General features: G+C 39.9%; 1 protein-coding gene across 2 annotated transcripts; it reads right to left on the reverse strand.

Moving 5' to 3' along the window:
- Positions 1-979: 979 nt before the first annotated feature.
- On the reverse strand, positions 980-19,301 carry mapk11 (mitogen-activated protein kinase 11). 2 transcript variants are annotated; one of them, XM_081603935.1, is made up of 12 exons: positions 18,999-19,299; positions 10,639-10,768; positions 10,489-10,547; positions 10,204-10,315; positions 9,841-9,870; positions 7,374-7,421; positions 7,175-7,289; positions 7,020-7,091; positions 6,143-6,222; positions 5,905-5,983; positions 5,571-5,744; positions 980-4,576 (listed from the first exon to the last, which is right to left on the reverse strand). In XM_081603935.1, the coding sequence occupies exons 1-12, from the start codon at positions 19,109-19,111 to the stop codon at positions 4,503-4,505; spliced, it is 1,086 nt and encodes a 361-aa protein (XP_081460061.1). In that variant the 5' UTR covers positions 19,112-19,299; the 3' UTR covers positions 980-4,502. The 2 variants fall into 2 exon arrangements, with proteins under 2 accessions (XP_081460061.1, XP_081460060.1); XM_081603934.1 differs by having other exon boundaries at positions 7,175-7,421; positions 18,999-19,301.
- Between the last annotated feature and the right edge of the window lie 3,921 nt (positions 19,302-23,222).

Below are 23,222 nucleotides of genomic sequence, written 5' to 3' on the forward strand. Positions count from 1 at the left end.
TGTAGGTGTACAACCTGCAACAGTAGCAGGACCACTAAAAATATATATTTTTTTCTACTTTTGTCCTAACTTTTTTCTCTGAAATTTAATTAAGGGATCTCCTGTAGCAGTCAGTATCACAGTGTATGAAGAAACCTCTGAAGTGTTCTCCCGGCTCCCGTCCAGCTGTTTGGCACAGGTGTTGTGGGATTGGTTAAAGGTTTGTCTTTTGCTGAAATGTGCTCTGACAGCAATGTTGATATTTTACTTCAACTAATCCACAATTATTACTTTTGAAGTATGCTTATCGCACGCAGTGGTGGATTACAAAAATGTGTTTGATTCTTCACCAAACACCTGAACACATGAACTACTCTACTTAGCTATGCTTTACCATATTATACTACAGTCGACTATGCTAAGTTGTGTTATACTAGGCGATTATATTGTAGTGTTTGAAGCAATTTTGTACTTTAATGTTCATATTTTCTATTTTATGAAATTTAGGAATCTGCCAAGTTTTTGAAAATTTCTTTGTTTTGTTATATATGTTTTTTATGAGGGCTGCACAGTGGCGCAGTTGGTAGAGCTGTTGCCTTGCAGCAAGAAGGTTCTGGGTTCGATTCCCGGCCCCAGTCTTTCTGCATGGAGTCTCCATGTTCTCCCTGTGCATGGTGGGTTTTCTCTGGGTACTCCAGTTTCCTCCCACAGTCCAAAAACATGACTGTCAGGTTAATTGGCCTCTCCAAATTGTCCCTAGGTGTGAGTGTGTGTGCATGGTTGTTTGTCCTGTGTGTCTCTGTGTTGCCCTGCAACAGGCTGGTGACCTCACCTCTCGCCCGGAACGTTAGCTGGAGATGGGCACCAGCAACCCTCCTGACCCCACTGAGGGACAAGGGTGTAAGAAAATGGATGGATGGATGTTTTTTATGAAAGGTTTCCCACTGTAACACTTTCTTGAAACTTTAACTTACATTGACCAACAATAAATTTAACTCTGGACTTTTAAGAACACATTTTCTTTAATAATACAGCCAGAATACATAAAAATCACTGAAAATATTTGGTGCAAAAAAAAAAACTTTAGTATTTATTCTGTTGAAGCTTGAACTTCCATAACTATCTGTTGATAAAAGAGCTGACATTCCTTGCAGTGATCTGAAACCCAAACAACTGAATCACATGCCAACATGTATTCAAAGTCACCACTAACTTTTAACAAACATACGTACAGTAAACATATACATTCAGTATGTAGCTGTTATTCAAGTTCACCACAGATACATTAACATAAACACATCATGTTTAAACATTCAGACTTTTAGTACTCAGACGGAGACCGTTTCGATTTACTAGGACAATAGTCTCAATATTTTTCATCCTGTGTTAATGGACAACTTGCTGAAAATGCTACATGAAAGCAAAAGAAATAATTATAAATAAAAAAAACCTTTAAAAAAAAAAACATTTTGGACTGTACTTGTAAACATATGCTCTTTGTGCTGCTAATTTAGCATTATGTAAATGAGTGAATTTAACCAAAAGCACAGTTTGATTTTGTGCATTTGGATAAAAAACAAAATGGTAAATTACAGATTTCTAGATTACAGAAATGCCTGAAATTCTAAAACTGTAATGCTTCTAGTTACATTACAACAGATTTAAACCCAATGAGCTAACAAAGCTAATACTAGAAAAATGCTAGCATTTTAGCTAGCCTGTTGGGCAACGTGATCGGGGTCTTATAAACAAATTCATTAGCATTAGCTTCTGTAAAAATCTTACCCAAACTTGATCTAAATTAATACAATTAACAATTTTTTTTTAATTAACATAGATCTGTTCTAGGCACGGGCCAGTTATTGGTATCAAGGTGTATCAAATATTTCATTTTCAAGCTGCTAAAAGTTTCTCCCATTCTGTTTTAAAGTTTTTTATAATGATATGAAAAGATGGTGTCATCATAATGTCACTAGTTTTATTCAGATTGCATTATTTCAGTCAGCTCGGTCAGCTGGCTGAAATAAAACTAATGTACTTCACAAGGAAAACACATCTGGTAATTTGGAAATACTTACAGTTGTGGATAGTTGGGGTAGAGTGGAAAGTAAGGCAGCACCAGCCATCACTCTTTTTAGAACCATTTTAAACAATAAATTTACAAGCAGGATGTCCGGCTGGCCACCTGACTCATCTGATTCATTTACCACATATTTGTTCTACATTTTAAAAATAGTCTGTTTACCAAAAACAATAAGTACATGCTGTATTATACTACTGTAATAATCAATATGCCGTGTTATTTTGTTTGTAGTATTTCGATTGTACTTTGATCGCTGGCATGTAGCAACTAGATAATGATATGAATTTTTATTTCTGGAATCCACTGGAATTTTATTTTAGGAATCCACAATATATATCGGTTTACATGCTGATGTTGGTCATTTTTAACATGATCTGATAAGTGAAACTGGGTCGATATTAATGACTGATTTTATTTCCATCTTGTTTGTGTTCCAGAAGCAGGAGGTTGGTCATGTGGGATCTGTTTGGTTATGTGAATGTGATGCGTCGCACGATTATAGGACGTTTCCATATTGTTTCAATCCTTACTAAATATCATTGTTTATATATTGAACATTTTAAACAGAGAGACACTGTGGTATTTTTATGTTTGTGATGTAGAAGAGGGTGAATCTCATACCAGCCCATGCCTAGCACACTCTAGAAGGACCCTAAAATATTGTAATCTTCCACCTGCTTTAGAAACCTCACGTATTTCAGTGTAGCCATTCGTTTTTGTGAACAAACGGTCCGAACAAAACTCCAGTGTGCAGCAAGACACGGACGACGCGCTGTGACGATGTGCACATGCACCGACTACACGCGTCTCATGCATTTCAACTGAGGGTTTGCATCAGATGATGTCGGGCAAAAACGTTGCGCTAAGGATGAAAGACAGAGACGGAACTAAACAAAGCCGACAATGCTCTGACCCTGGCTAGACTCTATTTTCTTTTAAGACCTTCTTTTAGACCTGGAGAGCACAAACAGAGCTTTATAGTGGCCATAAACAGCCAGAACGTTGCGTTGTTTGATTGATCCCCACATTATATGAGACTCCTGTACTTTATTGGATAGATACGGACTGAGGCTGTTTGCAGAATTTAACATTAATCAATGTAAACTCACAAACGGGCAGCAAACCAAGGAGCCTGAAGCAGAGCAGCCAAAGCTAACAGGTGATAAAACAATCAGCCGCCAGCAGGACGTGTATGAGAGCGAGGTTCCAGAGTAAACACACACCTGCAGCGCTGTCACACTCTTCCAGCTTTGGCATATATTCATTACCTTGCTAATAACAGCACAGTTGGTGTTCAGGTGTAAATAGGCAGGAGAGATGAAGCAGTAGTTTGTTTGACTGGACAAGTTGAAAATTCTGCTATTGTGCATTATAAACAGAGAGAGATTACAATACAGTACCAGTTATAAGACACGACTGTAAAATGAGAATAAATCATGCTTCAGTGTAACGCAGGCGACCTTTAACCTTCTGGGTCCTTCTACTTGTTCTTTGTGGGCTTTTTTATTATTATTATTATTTTGTTTAGAAAAACCTGTTTGTTAGTGCAGCCTGTGTTACACATGACCTTACCTTTAAAGTCAAATGTCACAAACTGTGTTCCTTCTAATATTTGTGTTGCCATTGACTACCATTCGAACTCCATGTTTAGAACACACTACCAATGAAATCTGAGATTAGTTGGAGTTTAGTTTCTATTCTCCCTGGTGTTGAAATTCCTTCATAATTTTCTTGTTGTGTAAAATCGATCAATTTCATAAACAGATTTGGGGGAAAAAAACAACTGTGGGTTTTTTTTCCCTTAAAAATTTGAGACATTTAATCACTAAAATAGACATTTAAGGGGTTAAAATTCCAAAACCTTTGTAACTATTATTACATGATGATAATTGAAGTTATAAATGGCAATAATATTTTAAAAAAAAGGTTTGTTCATGAAATTTCTCTGTCATTTTCTAAACGTAGTTGGTGCCGAACCAAACAAAGGAACTCCAGAAGGTCAAAGATGAATCCCATAAATGAAAGCACTAGGTTCATGGAACTGATGGGTGGTATGTCCCTGACGTTGCTTTGGAAATCCTAGTGTGCGTATTTATACCTTTGTCTTTACCGTTCTCTCAGCCTGTAAGCACAAATCTGCAACCCAAAGTTCCTCCCCCCACCAATCCTTTCGGCACCCAAACGGTTCCTCATTTCACCATCCGTCAGCAAAAATGTAACAGGAAGCGACTTTCTGCAGCAGAGATGTCCTTTTTAACACCATCCCAATCACGATCCCTGCGGCCGGAATGTTTGTGCGTCTGGTCCCCATGTAGACCGCCGTTGCCCTTTTCACGTCAAAAACAATCAAACACAATTAATGTTGCTTTTCTCCATGGTCTGTTTTGCATCCAGTGAGTGTGTGGTTGTTGGTCTGGGTGGCGGTGGAGCAGAGGGGGCCTTACTGCTCCACCTGGAGGCTGTCTGTCTTACTGCCCGACGCCTTAAAGCTGCTCACCTCTTCAAACACCAGCTCTACAGACACACAGGAGCAGAGGGGGTGGGGGAGAACACGTTAGGAAATAATGGTGAGGGTTTTAGGTGCAGACATGTGCAGTCATTTTGTTTGCATGTCAAACGTTTTGTCACATTACAGCCACAAACTGCAGTTGAGACATCTAACAACTTTCTTTTAACCATGACATTCTCCTTGGCCCGCCTCCAGAAATGCCAGAGTGCGACATACTGACCACTGACTACTGCTACTCTCACTCAAAGGGTGGCGCCAACGTCACACCACCAGGTCACAAGGAGAAGAAGAAAATCAACAGAAACGCTTGTTCGCACGAAACACAGCCTGGATCATTTTCACTTTGTTTTCTTATGTCACACAACATCGCAGTAAAACAAGATGGAGGTTTGTGGTCTTAACATGACAAAATGTGAAAAACTTCAAGGGGTGTGAAAATATTTGCAAATAAATTGCAAAGCTAGAGGAGGGATATTATTATTTTCCAGGCCTGTGAAGCAATTTTAGAGCACATTCGAGTAACTGTTACCTTCAGCTGTTATGAAAAGTCAGAAAACATCAAAAACAACTTCAAACACATTTGTCATGTCTGACTGCTGGAAATTGGTGTCTGTCTCTTTAAGAAGCTTGTATCCTTTCCGACACTCGTCACTACAATGCTTCTCAATAATGCTGTTTACAGCCATTCTTAGGAGCTCAGCAGGTCCGCAGTTCCACCAGGTGTTTGCTAATTGCTGCTGCCGCTAGTCTAGAGGAACTGTGTGGGGGAGGGGCGGGAGCTCGGCTGGGGACTGAGCTCCACAGTGGAGCTTTGGGTAAAGAGGCGGTGCATTGCATGAACAGGCATTAGGGCACACCTGAATGGCTGCCATGGGAGATTCAAGGATTCCTCAAAATGAACGAATGAATCAAAGCAACCTCCATGTGCTTTATGAGCGATTTTGTATAATACTGACTTTAATTTCAGGTCTGAATTCGTAAAAAGCACAAAGCTGTCACCTTTCCACTCCTCCAGAGTCCGGTCCTTGCTCTCCAGCGTTTGGTCGTAAGGCGGAGCCTCCGGCTCGTCGTCTGGGTCGTGGTACTGCGAGAAGTAAGGGTGGGCCAGGGCCTCGCTGGCCGAGATCCGCTCATCACAATCCAGAACCAGCATGCGCTTCAGCAGGTCGATGGCTGCCAGGGTGACAGGAACAGGAAGGTAAGTGGAGGAGGGTTTGGCCGCGGCACACTGACGGTACGGACAGAGCAGCTGGTGTCACAGAAATCAGATCAGGCTCTCAATGGTTTTCTAACAAGCTGAGAATGTTGGATAAATTAATCTGAGGTGCATCACCAAGAGGGTTTGCTCCCCTGAAGATCTTTTCCATGTCTTGTTGGGGCATGAAGGGAAGAGACTGGATGTACTTCTGGGCCTGCAAACAGAGAGCAGCGGTCATCACTCCCACATACCGACTGGTCAATCAGCGACTCTGTGAACCGAATGTCTGATCACTCAGATCACACTGCTGTGGATGAAAATAGCAGCACAGAGGTTTTATTTCCCCGTCTGCTCCCGGTCGGTTCGTACTCACGTGTTCGGAGCAGATCTTCTTCAGCAGGTCCGGTGTCGGGGTGCCAACCACCTCCATGATTCTCTTCAGCTGGTCGATATCTAACGGCAGGAGGAGTTAAAGGGTTTCCTGTTTCTGCTTTCTGTCAACTTACAGGTTTCAGATCAAACAACTTGTATTTATAGACAGAAAAAACGTTTTCAAATGATGATTTCACATATCAAGGTAAAAAAAGAGGATTTTAACCAACCTTTCAATAGAAAAATTGATTCTTGAATCAAAGTCGTGACCTTGAAATTCAAAATGAAATTGCTAAAGACTTGCATCTATGCAGTTATAGCACATATGGCAGACATATTCCTTAAGACTTTCTTAAGAGCCATCCCAATAATCTGGGAATATTTACAATGGTTGGAAATGGAAAATCGGCACAGAAACGGGCATAAAAGTCATGCTGTGTGAACTAGACGTTGGATGTTGTGGGTTCTTGTTTGACCTCCTGTTCTAGAATGTCATCAGATCTTTTAGCCAACCTCGGGTTCCCATAATGGATCTGTTTAAGTGATTCCTTGAGGAAATAGTTTTACACGGTGCAGCCTGAGTCTTGGTAGCATATTGACACAAACTGCAGACTGCTTTTTTTAGGCATTGCAAGTTACCCAACACTCAAAGATCAGACGATATAATTAAATTTAGCTCAGTTCTTTGGCTCTGAATAGGAAACTCTAGATAATTCAGCCTTTTGTTGTCGCTATTCATTCCACGTAGTAGCAGAGCTCCGGTTCTGAAAGAGCAAGGATTGTAATGCAAATCCGTGAGAGATCTCTGCGCCTCAGAGAGGTGATGGGAGATTCCTGCGAAGTAGAAAGAGGACTCATGCCAAGACGGTAAAGGATACAGTCACTGCCGGGGAACAAGACTTTTCCTTTCAGCAGTTCTCCCATGATACAGCCCACAGACCAGATATCAACTGGAACAGAAACCAAAGATCTTCAGTCAAGCCGTCTTCAAAGAGTTCACTTCCTGAATGTCCGCTGTGTCAGAACTGCTCACCATTCTGGTTGTAGTGCATCCAGTTCAGCATGATCTCTGGTGCTCGGTACCAACGTGTCGCCACATATCCTGTCATCTCATCGTCCGTCTGTCTGGCCAGTCCAAAGTCAAGTATCTGTTGGGAATAGAAGAAGGTTTCCTTTACGGTCCACTGAGGCTCCAGTAGAAGTTGCAGCGTTGACGTGAATGTGGATCTTACCCTGAGCTCACAGTCTTCGTTCACGGCCACGTTACTTGGCTTGAGGTCCTAAAAAGGGACATTAAAACACCAGTAAATATCAGTAAATTAAAAACAAATAAAGTCATAATGGGATGAAGATGCTGATTTAGATTAAATATAGAGTGTACCCTGAATAATATATATAGGAATACATGAGACCAAACACGCATAGCTCATTATTTTAATGGTTCAAACACCAAATACACCTTAACATGCATTAATACGCATATGGATGGATATTAGTATGTATTAATATGCATAATTTGTTAGCTGCCTTTGTGCTACGGCAGAAACTAACATCTCCAGTTTCCTTAGTGCCTCTCTAGGCGTGTCAGTCAATCAGCAGCAAGGAAAACACATGGCACTCTTGGATTGGCTGAATTCTTAAAATCAGCCAATAGGTATTTCTGCTTCTAAAGTTGATGTGTCTTTTAACTGTTTAGGTGAATTTTCCAGGAATAATTTGGAGTTTCGTTCCACAGAAAAATATGTTAATCAGCAAATCCTGAAAAACTGAACCATGAATAGACAGAGGTCCAGTATATCTAACATGTCATATAAAGAGGACTCATTCCTTATTATGATTCATAAACTGCTCAGGGTTGATTTGCAAATTTGTGTTAATGTTTTGTTCCAACATCACACAAATAACAACATGTATCTAGGCCTGTCACAATAATCAATAACTCAATTAATTGCAAGATAAATTAAAACAAACTCAATAATTTCCATTGGCATGATTTATTGTTTATCTCTTTTTTTCCTCTCAATCTACCAAAAACTGGAAGATAAAAGTCTTCAGTTTGGTGCTTAACTAGCTCTTTTTTGAAGGACAATTTTGTTTATAAAGACAACATTTATTTTATTTGTTATTTTGCTTATTTATTTTGGCTATTTAAAATGTCTTCCAGTTCCAGTGTTAAGTGTTCATTAGTGCTCTTGCATATTATCACTTAAAAATGGTCTCAAGACAACAATATTATCGTTTATCGCAATAACTTCTGGAACAATTTATTATCCAGCTGAATTTATTGTGACTGGCCTACATGTATCAGTTGGTAGTTTAGTATTTCTAATGAATTATGGATTCTATTTCACATTGACTTTAATTGACCTTTTTTTTCTTTAGATTTCACCTTCTTTCCATCAATGGGAGTTTTGGTTCCTGTTGGACCGAATGATTCTAACTAAAGCAGGAACTTGAACTCCTGATCAAATCCAAGCTACAAAGAGCAAACCGCTGCCAGTAGACATGAATAAATTCATATTTATAACCACATTTCCTTTTAGTAAAATATGAGTTTAACACAATTATCAAACACTGTTAAAGTAAAAATTTTTAAAAAGAAATGTAACTTTAATTATAACATCTAAAATATGTTCAGAAGCTCATTTTCCATGAATCACGAGGGAGAATAAACACAGAGTGAAGTAACTGCATGCCTGGCCCCATAAAGGCTGTTTACACAACCAATAAAAGCAACAGGAAATTTTACTCCTTGAGCTCATTTCTTGTGTCATAAATAGAGCAAATGCTACTGATTAGAAAAGAGGATATGATCATTTCAGAACAGATGATATGATCTAGGCCGGCATGTTGCCAGGATACCGCAACAAACTAAATATCTAATTAGGCAGGTTCTCATAATGCCAGGACAGTTTGGCCTGTGCATAGATGCAGGTATTCACTGAGCTTTGCTCAAGTTCTTACAGCCCTTCTTGAATGTTGTACATTTATTATTTTAATTGTGAGAATGTAGCAGAATAAAGACTCAACATTACCAGAAGAAAGCCTCAAAGTTAAGAGAGAAAAAAAAGTGTAATAAAAAATAAATCTTTTGATAGAGTTAATAAGAATCTGATGTGACCAGCTGGTCTAGTCCAAGGCTCTTTCTTCAAACAGACTCGGTCATTTCAACAATCATTTCAAAGTCCTGCTACTGATAAGAATTTGATGCTGATGTGTTAAAAGATGAAATGTTTCCTTTTCTGTAAAACAGATACCGAGGATAACTTCACATATTCATCATTCCTCATTTTAATTTGAAATTATTTTTTATGGACGCATTCTCATAATATTACTACTTAATTCTCCTAATATCTTTACTTTAATAACATTATGACTTTATTTTCGCTATGTTATGACTACTCTTGTATATTTATTACTTTATTTTCCTATTATTATGACTTAGATATTGTAATTAACTTTCTTTTAGCCTGGCCCTAATACTCCATTGTGCGTTATCATTCAGCCCCCGTTACTCGGACACCACCAAGGAAGGTTTGAGTGACTCCTAACCGTTTTCACTCACTTCACTGATACGTTTCCATCACATAAAATCTTGTCAGAAACACCGGAGCGGAGCAGACGGAGCGTCTGGTTCTACATTTAGACGTCTATCTTTTGAGTTTCCTCACCAAACCAGGACAAGAAGCAGGAACTCACCCGGTGGATCAGTCCAGCTGAATGGATGTACTGTTCAGCCGGCGGCGGGGTGGGGCAGGAGGGCACGGGAGAGAGGACATAAAGGAGGCAGAGGTCAGAGAGCAGCTCACCACATTAGTTTCTCCTTACAGGCAGACTGCTTTTGTCTTCGCCATGGTAACGGGCTGAGGCTGAATGGAGCGCCTCTCTACAGCTGCCTGTCTGAGCAGCTGGGCTTGTTCGGTTCCTCTAACCTCCACGCTACCTTCTAAGCAGAAATATAACTTCCTTCAACACAGAAACCTCAGTCTCTACTTCACTGCTGATGGACAACCAGTTAGCATCCTGACGATGTGTGGAGGAAACGTCTCTGTTCTCGGTTACCTTCAGGCCGCGGAGCAGCTGGTAAATTAGGAACTGCACATGCTCGTCCGACAGCCTCTGGAACTTGACGATGTTGTTGAGGTCTGCGCCCATCAAGTTGGTCACCAGGTAGCTGAAAAAGCAAAGATGGATAGGGGTGGGGGAATTTTCGATGCTGCCATAGCAACCGTCAGAGATCTCCGCAAGCCTTTAATCCCCCTCAGGTCAACCCCACGTTCATCCACATGCATAAAAGCTGCTCCACCTGAACAGCTTGTGGGAAATACCAAGTGAAAACGGATTTACAGCTCGTTGAAGTCTTCTAGTGTCCCCGCCGGCGTGAAGACATCCAGCAGCCCGATGACCTGCAGAGACACAAGCCGAGACATGGGTCTGTCTATCCGGATAGGGGTATTTTAACATTTTCTTCTTCTTCTTTTTTTTTTTTTCACTAACGTTCTCGTGTTTCATGTGCTTGAGAAGCCGAAGTTCGCGGTACGAGCGGCGGCTGTGGATCAGAGACTGAAAAGGCCTGGAGAGTTTCTTCACCGCCACCTTCTGCCTGGAGACCACGTCATAAGCCGAGCTGGGAGGGAAGACAGACGCAAGAAGCTCTTTATTCAAATGATCCTTTCATTTATTATGGCAGAAAAAAGTAGCGGTAGTCTTCATGAATGTTTATGACTGTTGTCATGAAGTGTCATTCGGTAAATAATGACACTTTTAATGCAAATACTTAATACTTAATGGACTTTTAATGCAAGTTTTCACGTAATTTTTCTGAAAAGTGCCATTATTTAATGAATAATGCAAACTTGACACTTTTAATGCAACTTTTATTACAACTTTGCAATAAAATGTCATTACTTACAGAATTACACTTCATGACAACAGTCATAAACACTCATGAAGACTCCTCCATTCCCATGACAGGAGTCGTGTCATGTTTATGAAACAGCCCTTCAAATAAAGTGTCACCAAGAAACCTGTCCAAACCAACCAGGCCCTGTGTGAAAAAGTAACCACACCCCAAACGTAATGACTGCTGGTGGAAAGTGGGACAAAAGGGAAAAGCAAAACAGATCTGTAAGGGGATGAAGACTTTTTCACTGGCACCTGGAGGTAGAAAGAGGTTCCTGATGGGTGAACCTGGAATCAGCTGGAGCTGAGTGAGTCTGCGCTGGATCAGGTGGATAATGGGAGACAGGCGGGCGGAGGCAGACGGAGAGAAAGAGGATGTAACACTTTATTCAAGTGCTGCTGGTTTATTTTTTTTTCCCCACTTTCCTCTATTGAACTGAAAATGTCCGACCACGTAACAATCGCTAAGCCTCGCTGCAGCCGCCATTGTTGAGCCGATGTCTGTTCAAGCCTGCCAGCTTCGTTTTGACTCACAGTCAATACAGGCATCAGACAGGCAGGCAGGAAGGGAGGATGAGGGTTGAGAAACGCCAGCCAGCACGGCAGAAACAGAGCGAGAAGAAGTGAAACTTGTAAAATGTGATTATCTAAACAGAACTAAACAGAGACAGCAGGGGAGATGCTACGTCATTTCCCTTAAGAAAACAAAACAAAGCAAACAAAAAAGAGCTCATATAATTTTCTACAGTAACTTAAGATGGTCTGTAATGTGAACATGTTTGAATAAACAGCTGACTGTGGTCCTGAATCACCTGCTGCCAAGCCTGATGTCCACACAGAGTCCAGCCGGGACGTCCAGCCTGCTCCATCTGACACCAGCCAGGCCTCACAGACTCACACATACCTTTTTACTCTGCCAGCTTCCATACAAGGGCCTCAGCACTCCACTGTCAACACACACACACACACACACACCCTCCCTCCCACACACTCACTCCACTATTAGAAGCCATTGATTTCTGATCTCCTCTTTTGTTTCAGCTTCATTTCAACATCCTCAGACTTCAAAATGGGACAGGAGGCGCAGGAGGAGCAGCTAATGTCTGCTGCAAAGAGAACTATTTTTAACCAGGCCTCCTCATCTGTGAAAATGATTGATTTAAATATATAAAGAAGAAAAAAACGCCGACCTGTTATCTAGAATCCGTGACATCACCAAATTTTCCACATTTAGACATCCATAAAAAGTCTTACATTCATGTAGCTGAAATTAAGACCTTAAAATGTCTTAAATTCATTAAAGACATTTTGAGTTGGCCTTAAACAAACCATAACAATCACAAGTCGTAAATAGTGTTGTGGGAGGAATAGTCTCTGCAGGTTTTTTCTCACAGGACTGTTCTATCAGGCATACGTTTGAGTCACATGCAGACTTCTTCATGTTGTTCTGTCAGGTTAAAATCTGCTAGTTCATCAATGGTTTCCTGGACAACTTGCCTCTGTTGCCAGCCCCTGCAAGGCTAGATGCATTCTGTGCAAAAAAGCTTGGCACTGCGAGGGTTAAAGCTGCAGAGAGCCATATGCCGTATGAGAAGCACAAAACTGCTGCCAAGAGCCACAAACAGCCACTAAAAGATCCCAGAAATTTCCTTGGTATATTTCTGCCATGATATGTGTCTTAACTTTTATTCATAATGGTCTTAAAAAGTCTTGAATTTGAAATCTGCATTAATTCTGTTAGCTACCTTCTGTTGTTGGTGACTTCTCTAAATACCAGCAGTAAAGACAATCAAAGAAATTGAAATATATATATTAACACTTTTAACAATATCTGGAAAATATGAATGTGATACTATTGCTAAAAATTCTGCTGACAATTTCAATTTCCTGACTTTTTTTCCCTTATCATCACAGATCATATCCTCCATTTATATGAGCATCTCAATCTACAGCAGCTGTGATCGTTTAGGACGGAAACACTTGGCCAAAATACTGTGCTTTTACACAGCATGGATGACTGAAATATGTCCTATCAAATATTGGATTCTTTGTGATATTGCACATGTTGATATATTGACGACTATCATTCAACGTGTCATGCAACTGTAATCAAATGAGTGGATAGTATATATGTTTGGTGGACTCACCAAGGCAGAGTTCCAGCAAAAGCTAACAGAAAACTGCTTCAGCTAGCTAAAATGATTGAAAAATGTGCATAAAGAGTTAAATATGAGAACTGACTTTGAGACATTTAAAGATGGCTGAAAGAGTTTTTAAAATGCATTTTAGTGAGAACACAGAGAACACTTAAATAAATGGACAACATGGCTTAAAGAGTACGCTCATCAATAAATGAGGCGAGAAAGGGCCAAACTAATAAGGATGTTACTTTGTATTTTACATATTACCCTCTATATTAAAAATGAGGTTAAAATATTGATCTATTGAATATTGAGGAGAGGGAGGAGTTGGAAATGCTGCACAGTGCTAAAGTGGTAGACAGAACTGTACCAAGGCTAGCCTTGCTACTGCTAGTTCAGTTAGCTTAGCATACATGTAAAAACTTAGGAACAACTTCACCTCTAAACACATACACTGCATTTCATAACAGTCTTCTAAAGCAGGATGTGACAGTTATTTGAGTAACAAGAGCAACTATTTGTTAGAAATTCAGAGTGAGACCTGGAGTTAAATGTCAAGTTGGAGGGAAGAAATATTTTCGTCCATCTTCCATTTGGTTGATAAAAAGTGGTTGATAAAATTGATTATTGATCCTTTTATGCAAAATGTCACATAAAAAATATCTATTTGAACAACAACCTGGTTAAAGAATTACAAAGATTCTTTTATTCACATAAAAATGTGAATAAAAAGTTACCTTACAATGGAGCTTCTTCCAACTTGACCTTAAACACTTTTACTTAGGCTAAATTTGAGCACAAAGTATGAAAAAAGTCACATTCTCTAAATATTCTCGTTTGCTCAAATGGACATCCATAGATGATTAATATTTGGACAGATATCATATTTTCTGCACTCTCCAAACAGCAGCTTGAAACATTTATCTTTACGATTGCAACTTTTATGTCTTCTTCACGGCCCTGGTCCACCTGTCAATAAACCTCTACTGCAGTTATGTCATTAAAACTTCAAACAGGGTCAGAGAAAACTCTGAACTCATTTCTCAAACCAGTTTAGCATATGTTTAATCAATAATTGTGGCAAAAACATAATAAACAAAGCAATATACTGAATTAATAGCTACTCTCGTTCAAACCCAGTCTCTTTCTGTCTTAGTGTCTTCTGAGGAAAGTAAATATTCAGTGTGTTTACAGCTTGATGACATGAAGCTGAAAAGCTTGCAGTTCTTTAAAGTTTTTGTCTCGCATCTCATCAAAATTCGAGAAATGGCACATGTTTAATTATTAAGTGTGTTTTGTATTTATAACAATACTTCCTGTGGCACTCCAGGCTCTGTGCTTCTAAACTATCACTACAGCCAATTCTGCATTCTGTCATTTTATTCTTCACAGAGAAGAGGGAACATATTCTTCAGCTTTCGTTTCGGCGCGTTTTGTGAAATATCCACATCCTTGACCTGAGGTCAGCAGTTTTAAGCGGGTTTCGAGAACTACTTGTTACTTTATTTTGATAAGTAACAAGAGATGTAATGGTGCCCTTTAAGAAGCGGTACTTATGCTAACTCCCATCACTTCTACGTTTTGCACCCCCAACTCCCATCCCCCTTCCTGTGTTGGTCAGACCCTACCATGAGAAAATTGGTGACAAAGGCTAGAGATCAAAATTAGAAATGCAAAGAAGCTAGGGTAGAGTTCAATTATATCCCTGACACAATAGTGCTTCTCCCATATTTATTTGGACATGTGGGAAAATTCCACAGCAAGTACACTACAGCTTCCATCCACTGCAAACGCATTTAGACATATACTGAAATATTACAATAAATAATAAGCAATAACATTACTTAATCTCCTCATGAAAACTATGCAAACACTGGTGAAGACTCACTTTCCCCTCTGGACACCACATACTTGAAAATAAAAGTGAAACTGACAGCATGACCAATTTTCTGATTTATTGGGTTAATCTTATGACCCTTGAGGTCAGCATTAACATTTCCTTCCCATAGAGTCAACTGGCCCTTCAAAATGGAGAAAACAATACAGTGAAATAGTGATGTTACAGCTAAAGTAATGTACCCCACCTTTTATCCCAAAACACACGCACGCACGCACACGCATGCACACACACGCATGCACACGCATGCACGCATGCACACACACGCACACGCACACACACACACACACACACACGCACACAATTCAATCAGTAGCACATCAAAATGGACAAACATAAAGATGTTACAGGGCTTGATATTGAATAAGATCTGTCTAATTTTAACTCCACGTAGCATGTTTTTAAGTATGATAATATACACAATAAGATAGGGAGCTGTGGGAAGAATCTACAGTATGTCAACTACAGAGATTTAAGTGACACGACTCTAAAACCATTTAACCTAATTAGAGCTATGTCTAGGTTTTATCATACTCACATGAATTAAATAACATGTGAGCATGTGAAGCATTATTGTAACTGACTATCTTTGGCCGACATAGGTGGCAAAACTGTTTTAGCTAGCAAAAAGCGGTGGGATGGTGGAATAATCTAGCTAAAACCAATGACTGCTGAAAACAAAGGCATAAAGCAATAACATTACTTAATATCCTCACGAAGAGATTAAGTAAAAAAATTGGAAAACAGCTTTATTTATTACAATTAATTGGATTATTACCATATTTAAGGAGTTGGATAAAACTGGATAAAAGTTAGCTAAACTCCTGAACCATACATGGCTAAAAGAACTTATAAATTGATGCAATAAGCTGAAGACATTTAAAAGGGTATATAAGTTATTGGTTTGAAAAGATAACTCAAAGTAATAGATTAAAATATAATTGTGCAGTTTGAGGTTGGCTAAAACAATGTTAGCATGGCAAGCTAGCAAATGCTACAAATTGCTAACGCAGTGTTTCTCAACGCTGGTCCTCAACGCTGGTCCTCACCGCCCCCTGTCCTGCGTGTTTTAAGTATTTCCCTTCTGCCACACACCTGAATTGTATTTCTGGGTGATTAATATTCTTCTGCAGTACTGCAGTAATTTGAATTAGCTGTTCAAGAATAGAGGCACATCTAAAACATGCAGAGCAGGGGGGCGCTGAGGACCAGGGTTGAGCAACACTGTGCTAGCGTAGACCAACAGAACTGCCAACTTTTTGGATAAAGCTAAAGTATAAATCATTAAAATAGAGTAGCAAAAATAGAAACTGAAAAACAATTCTTAAAAGTACAAAAATACATTTAAACTTGTACATTTATGCAAGTTTAAATGTACAATGGAGTAAAAGAAAATTGAACAAAAAACTGTTTGATCTAACAATTAATGACAATTAAAATCTTGCAATAATAACTACAACTAGGATTATTAACATTGCTAAACTGCACGTGGTTAAAAAAAATGACACGTTAATCCAGAAACATATGATTGTGAATCTGAGAATAGCAAGATTTATTTTAATAATTCAGAAGCTTCTTGAGATTGTAATGGCATCTGTCCTGATGTCTGATAAAGACTAGAGTCTTTTTAATTGTTTAACGTTTTGTCACAGCCAAATGACTTTTGCTGCTACATAGATAGACAAATTGATCATACTCTTAAGATAAAGTCATAAAAACAAATTTCATCTTCTATAATTCAAGTGGTAAATCAAACTAATGACATCCTATTAGATATAGAAATATGCAAACATATGTAATATGGTCTGCTGGTTCCAGTAAGGACCGCCTGGGAGTCTGCAGTAAAACAAAAATGATTGAAAATGCTGAACTGACCACTAAACTGTATTATTTTCAGTGTTAATTCTATAATACTTTTATACTACATTTACTGTCGCTGGTAAATAAAACAGTCTTTGCAATTATAATCATCCTATTTTGTTACTGGAGAAGAAAAAACTTTATATCCCTTGCAATGGGCAGCAGTAGAGGTCACATGGTCACACTTGTATCAAGTCTAAAAACATATTTTGGGATTGTGTTCCCTGAATGCTAAACAGCCTTTGGCAACATATTATTTTTGTCCAAGAAGATCAGCTCCACACTGAGCAACCTTCTTCATTCTGCAACCTTGAGGACACAAAGACATGCTTGACGAGTTTGTGCTGTGAAAGAAATACTTCCAGAGACGGAGAAACTGCAGCAGAAGTCGTGATCCAGCCATACATTTTTAATCTGCTGCTATTTCTGAGCACAACTCTGAAAGCTGCAAGATGCAAAACACCGAAATTACGAAGCAAACAGATCAGATATGACAGACGGTATTTTTAGTGAAGTCATGCTAGCAGTTTGTGAGCTGATGGGATCAAAGCTGCTGTCTTAGCATGCAGCCACGGGTTTCGTTAGGTGTGGCCAAACAGCCTGAGTTTGTGTGTAATCTGACCCAATCCGTCATCCCACTCTGCGGAATCACAGGTCCTGTTACACTAATGAAACTACTCCATGAACCTCTTTGACAAAAAGAGGCCTTAAATTGGGACTGACAGGGTGAACCTGATTCAGTCCAGAGGATAGAATCACTTCTTGAAAAGAAGAGAGGAGAATCAAGAGCTAATGCCCACATATTGCTTAAACAATTACACATTGTTCACGTTACCAGCACGGATTTGAATGTGTTTTCTTTAAAAATCTAAATCTGAACAAATGTGGCATGCATTCATAATCAATCTCCAAAACTTATTGCTGAACTTTGACTGGGTCATTCTGACAGATTAAAGTAGACCTAGCCCATAATCCTAACTGGGTTTCAAGACTTTTTTAGCCTCTAACATGTTTTCATCCAGGATAGCGTTGTAGTTAGCTCCCTCCATCTTCCCATATGCTCTGAAGAGCTCCTCCCTCCCCGCTGAAGAAAAGCACCCCAACAAGATGCTGCTGCCACCATCATGTTTCACTGTGAAAATGACAAAAGTCCAGTAGTACGCCATTGTTGCGGTTTGCTGTGTTCTCTACAAGGCTTGCAGTAAGCATGCAAAAAGGTCTCACAGCGTTTTACAAAACGTTTTTCTTACATAAAAAGCCATTAATGTGAAGCTCAAAACTTTTTCTTATCCCATAATCAAATTTCCTTACTGGCTGGGATCTGGCCACCCCTATGGAACATTTCTGGGGACGCCACTGGCTTTATCACACCTTGGAGTTCTATCATTTTTTATGTATACTTTCTAAAAAAAAAAAAAAATAATTAAAAAATTTTTTTTTATTCTTAAAACAAGAACATAAAATCTCCTTTTCTTCTTTAGGCAGTCTGCTGGTGTAGCTTAATGAACACAGTTCAAGGAGTATCACCACGACATATTGCCATGGCAACGACATACCACTAGCTAATGAAGTATTTGCCCAAATATGAAGCAACTGCGCGATTTTACAGGGCAGGAAACAAAGAGTGTGTGCAGGTGGCAAAGCAAAGAAAGTGCTGGATGATGATAATGATAATGATGATGATGATGATGATGATGATGGGAATGATGATGATGATGCAAGCAGCTGGATTCCTGGGTATCAGCCTGGCTGTGATGCTCAGGCGGGGACCTGCAGGGATGCAGCTGAAAATAAGAGGCTGTATGTTTGGGACCAGGAGGGAACTCCGGTTTCATTCTTTAAATCCGCTTCGTGCACTAACAGCTATTTATTGATCTTTGTTTGCGAGCAGTAATAGTTCACTCTTTCCTAAATTTTAAAGGAATAAAAGCAGAAAGTCCAGACCAAAGCTCATGTCTGCTGCATGACTTCCAGTAAACATTGTGGCGGCGAAGCCTCGCCCCTCCGCGCCGCGCCACGCCGCGCCGCACCGCGCCGCGCCGCACACCAACACTCACCACACTGTGCCGTAGGCTCCAGAGCCCACCGGCGTCAGGTTCTGGTACCGCTCCGGAACCTCCCATACGGTCTTGTTCAGCTCCTGCCGGTAGAATCCCGGTCTGGCTGACATTTTTTTTTCTCAACCGGCTTCAAAAAAGGAAGAAAGGAAAGAAAAGAGAGGTGGAGCGGGGAGAGCAGAGCCGACAATAGGCAGATATGGACCGCCGTCTGCTGCCCGAACCGAGCCGAACCGAACTGCTGCTGCTGCCCGGTGGGCCAGTCAGTCAGTCAGTCAGCGCCTCTCTGTCTCACCCCTCCCTGACTTCCTCACTCTCCCAGACACCGCCCCCAACCCCACCATCCACTGGAGAACTCATTACACAACAACCAGTCACTATTATATTATATTATATTATATTATATTATATTATATTATATTATATTATATTATATTATATTATATTATATTATATTATATTATATTATATTATATTAAGATGTTGTTGTAAGTCACATTTCATCCAAGTGTTTTCGGTTTCTGATTTATTCCTTTTATTTAGGTCTTTTATTTAATTTCATTGCTCAGTTTACTTACCCAAATTACCCCTCAATTACAAAGGATTGTACGGTGATGAAAACAATATTACGCATGGTTTCAGTGTTGGGTTTATGACGGGCCATCACAGCTGGGAGAGGCCCATGGTAACTCTGGGGGAGCTGCACAGATCCACAGCTCAGGAAAAAACATTTGTCGACAGAACACGCTTTGGTTAGAAGAACGCTGGTCAGATGAGAACAAAGTTGACTTTCTTTTGCCTACATGAAAAAAAACTTGTGAAACATGAGGAGAAACACTGAGCATTTCTTTAGATGTTGATGAAAAACGGATTAAGCTATATTTTTGTACCAGTCTATACATAAAGATAATTCAGAATTTACTGCATGGCAAGACTTGAAAACAGACACTCTCCTCCTAAAGAGTGACATGGGAAAAATGTCACTCTTTAGACATGCAAGGCCAGAGACAAAAGGCTGGGAGCCGTAGTTGTTACAAGAGGCGCTTCTCCACATTTTTACTCTCCAAAAGAGAACGAGTCCTGCAGCCTGGCAGTAACTTCATTGACTGGACAGAATAACGTTAACTAAAGGAGCCATCGTCTCAAAATGTCACCCAATCGTATCCTTAAGAAAAACAAAGCGGCATGATTCTCAGTCTTAGCATATTAAAGTATGTTAGTGGTGAAACACTAACTCTTTAACTGAGATAGGTTTACTATCTGATAGTTTTACCAGAAGTGAACAAAATCAAAAGAGCTAATTTAGCCAAAAAACAATAAATGATTACATCATTATTAATCAAAGAATCACATCGGTTATTACATTATATTATACCATATTATATTATATTGTATATATTGTATTGAAGGAAGTTTTATTTGTGGCCAGTAGGGGGCACTAGTAATCACCCCCACCCCATCATCAAATGAGGTAAAACAAAAAAAAAACATACAGGTTTCCAAGGTTACACATTCTACAAAACTCACATATTTGTCTATCTATATAAACTCCCAAAAATCACAAAATAACTAGGTAAATCCTGAAATCTCAACAAATCAGTGTCTTTATTCTCAGTTTTATCTCTGATAGTTGTTAGTTTTATTATTTTAAATTTCTCCAGACGTCTAACATCATGTAAAAATCTAGATTTTCAGCCTGTAGGTTTATATCTGGTCAGCCTGGAAGATCTTTTGGACCTGATTTTAATGAATTGCTGTAGCACCTTATGAAAGATGAATATGGGCCAAAAGGTTATTATACCGAACCACGGCAGAATACAGTTTCTGTCCATGTCTTACAATGAAATATTTCAGAAAATTATCAGACTTCACAGTACAAGGACTGTTTTCTTAGAGCTTAGTTATTATTTGCTTGTGTGCCACTATTCCACATGGGATATGAACCCTGTATTGCTGCTCCAGTGCAGAAAAAAACAACTCAGCATATCAGCTAAGCCCAATGTAGACAGACTGGATCTTTGCTAAGTCTCAATAACTTTGCTGGTGTTCTCCAGGAACTGCTGTAGTGCAGGTAGTAATGTTTCCCTTAATTCTGCTAAGAAATACCCAAAAACAGCAAACAGAACATAATGTGTGTTCATAGTCAGGAAGGCTGAATTAACTGACCATCCAGGTCTCAGCTCTCGCGGCGACCATCTCTGATAATTTCCCTTTCGTTGCACATTCTGGGAGAATAAATATCTTTGAAGAATCTATTGTGCAGTCAGAGGTGGTGTTTCTAGCTCTGGTATAAGTCATTAAGGAAAATGAGGAGGATGCTGTTGATTGATTTCTGGTATTTTGACCTAGCATAGCTAAAATATTGCATCTCCCAGGGTTTGATTGTAAACTAATCAGGGACAGTGGCGCAACTACATATTATTCAGGTGGATGCGAAAACATAGATCTCCCCCCCCGAGGGAAAGAACGTCAGTTTGAAGGAGCGACGCTCACTCGATCCCCCCTCCCCCTGAGGCGACGATACGTGAAAGTTAAAACTCGCTACATTTGCCTCGTTATGTGCGCGAGGTCAAAGAGCGTAAGGCGCGCTGAAGTGTATGGGAGAACATCATCGGCGCGCCGCCCCCTCCAGACGGGGTTTTGGCGCCCCCTCTGGTGCTGCGCCCCTATGCGTTGCATACCCTGCATACCCACTTTTTGCGCCACTGATCAGGGACAATGACCAGATGTCATATCAAACTTTCTGGTGGTCTTCGTCAGTTAGGGCAGACTGTGAGCAGAGCCACCTTGACCGGCTGCCTGTCTGAGGAACACCTTCAGCTCTTCACTGGAGAGGCTCCAAACCCCCTTCAACGCCTTTGTTTGCATTTGGAAGAACATCGTGATGCACATTTCAAACGCAGTGTGAATGGATCTGGTTCAGGAAACACAAGACAACACAGATTCTTCCAATTAAGTCATTCACAGACTTATTGGTCTCAGTTACTTGACCTTCAGATTTTTCTTCAACAAAGACCCTGGCATTTGGTAAACCCACCCAGCTGGGGAAGCTTTGGTCTGTATCCTGTGTAAAGTCTGGAAATGTTGGATATTCAGTTTCAGAGACATGTGATGGCGTGCCATGTTGCCTGTATCAACAGGTAAGTAGCTGGTAACTTTCTGGGTCACATACAGCTGGATGTCAATATCCACACTGTATCATCGGTGGAGCAGCGGGTGGAGAGACCAGCTGAGTAATCCATCATAACAGAGTTAATGCTCTCAGTACGTCATAGAGAGCGGTGTAGTCTGCCTGGCTGCTAATCTGGTCTATTTAGCCCAGAAGTAAAGGAAATACAGCTGGATCGTCGTCACATGTAGAACAGAACCAGTGCTTGTTGGTTCTGACCCGTTTCCACTGTGAGAACAGCTGAACTGTGTTTCTGGTTTATCAGATTCACTGTTACAGAAACAGTCTGAATTCTGCTGGTTTAAGGGTTTAACTAGATGCAGCCAGATTATTGGAGTGTGTTAAAATATTTCTTCCTCTAATGAATTTTGTTTCTGATTTATTGAAGTATATCTGTCATTTTAAATGAAATTTTGTTTTAAAGGTTTTCTTTTTTGAGAGCCATGTGTGCCCAATACACTTTCATATTTTTTCCAGGGCAGGTGATTGTCTAATATTTAATCAAATCAAGAATTTAAACTGGAATCATTTTCTTTCATTTCTGGCCTTAGTCAAACATTTTATAGTTACTCATGGAGTCTATGTTTCATTTTCAGCTTTCTTGGCCTATAAAATGATGGAAATCTAACAGTAGGGGGCGTACTGTTCCCATGTTTGGGATGTGACTGTTTATCTTTCTTTAGAAATATCAGGATGAGTCTTAAGTGTCAAAGTAACTTACAGTCCACTTTAGAGCCAGGGAGGACGTTTTCTCAGCGGAACACTGAGTGGTAATAAACTGATCTCACCTGCCGATGGTCATAATGTTATGGCTGATCAGTGAATATGATAAACATCTATTTTTTTCTTTTCCTCGAGAGAGTCAGATTAGTTTCTGCGATGTGTCACAGCGTCACATTCAACAGCAGTGAAGGAAGAAAGGCCCGCGTGTTTATCACTCACCACAGACAGTTTATTAACTGATAACGTTTCCATTCACCTTGGATCTTTGTCACGTTTGAGCAATCCGACAGACACGCCTTTTATTGTTTTATCCCCACGTGGCAATGTGGAAA

This window comes from Poecilia reticulata, chromosome 23 (genome assembly GCF_904066995.2).
Source record: "Poecilia reticulata chromosome 23, P_reticulata-male-v2, whole genome shotgun sequence".
Lineage (NCBI taxonomy): Eukaryota > Metazoa > Chordata > Actinopteri > Cyprinodontiformes > Poeciliidae > Poecilia > Poecilia reticulata.

What these genes read in the sequence shown, in the direction of transcription:
- mapk11 (XM_081603934.1), bottom strand. Translation starts at nt 19,111, where the DNA reads ATGTCAGCCAGACCGGGATTCTACCGGCAGGAGCTGAACAAGACCGTA. An exon ending in AGAAGATCTGCTCCGAACAC is followed by an intron (nt 5,984 to 6,142) that starts GTGAGTACGAAC and finishes CTCTGTTTGCAG; the next exon opens with GCCCAGAAGTACATCCAGTC. An exon ending in CAGGGGAGCAAACCCTCTTG is followed by an intron (nt 5,745 to 5,904) that starts GTGATGCACCTC and finishes TCACCCTGGCAG; the next exon opens with CCATCGACCTGCTGAAGCGC.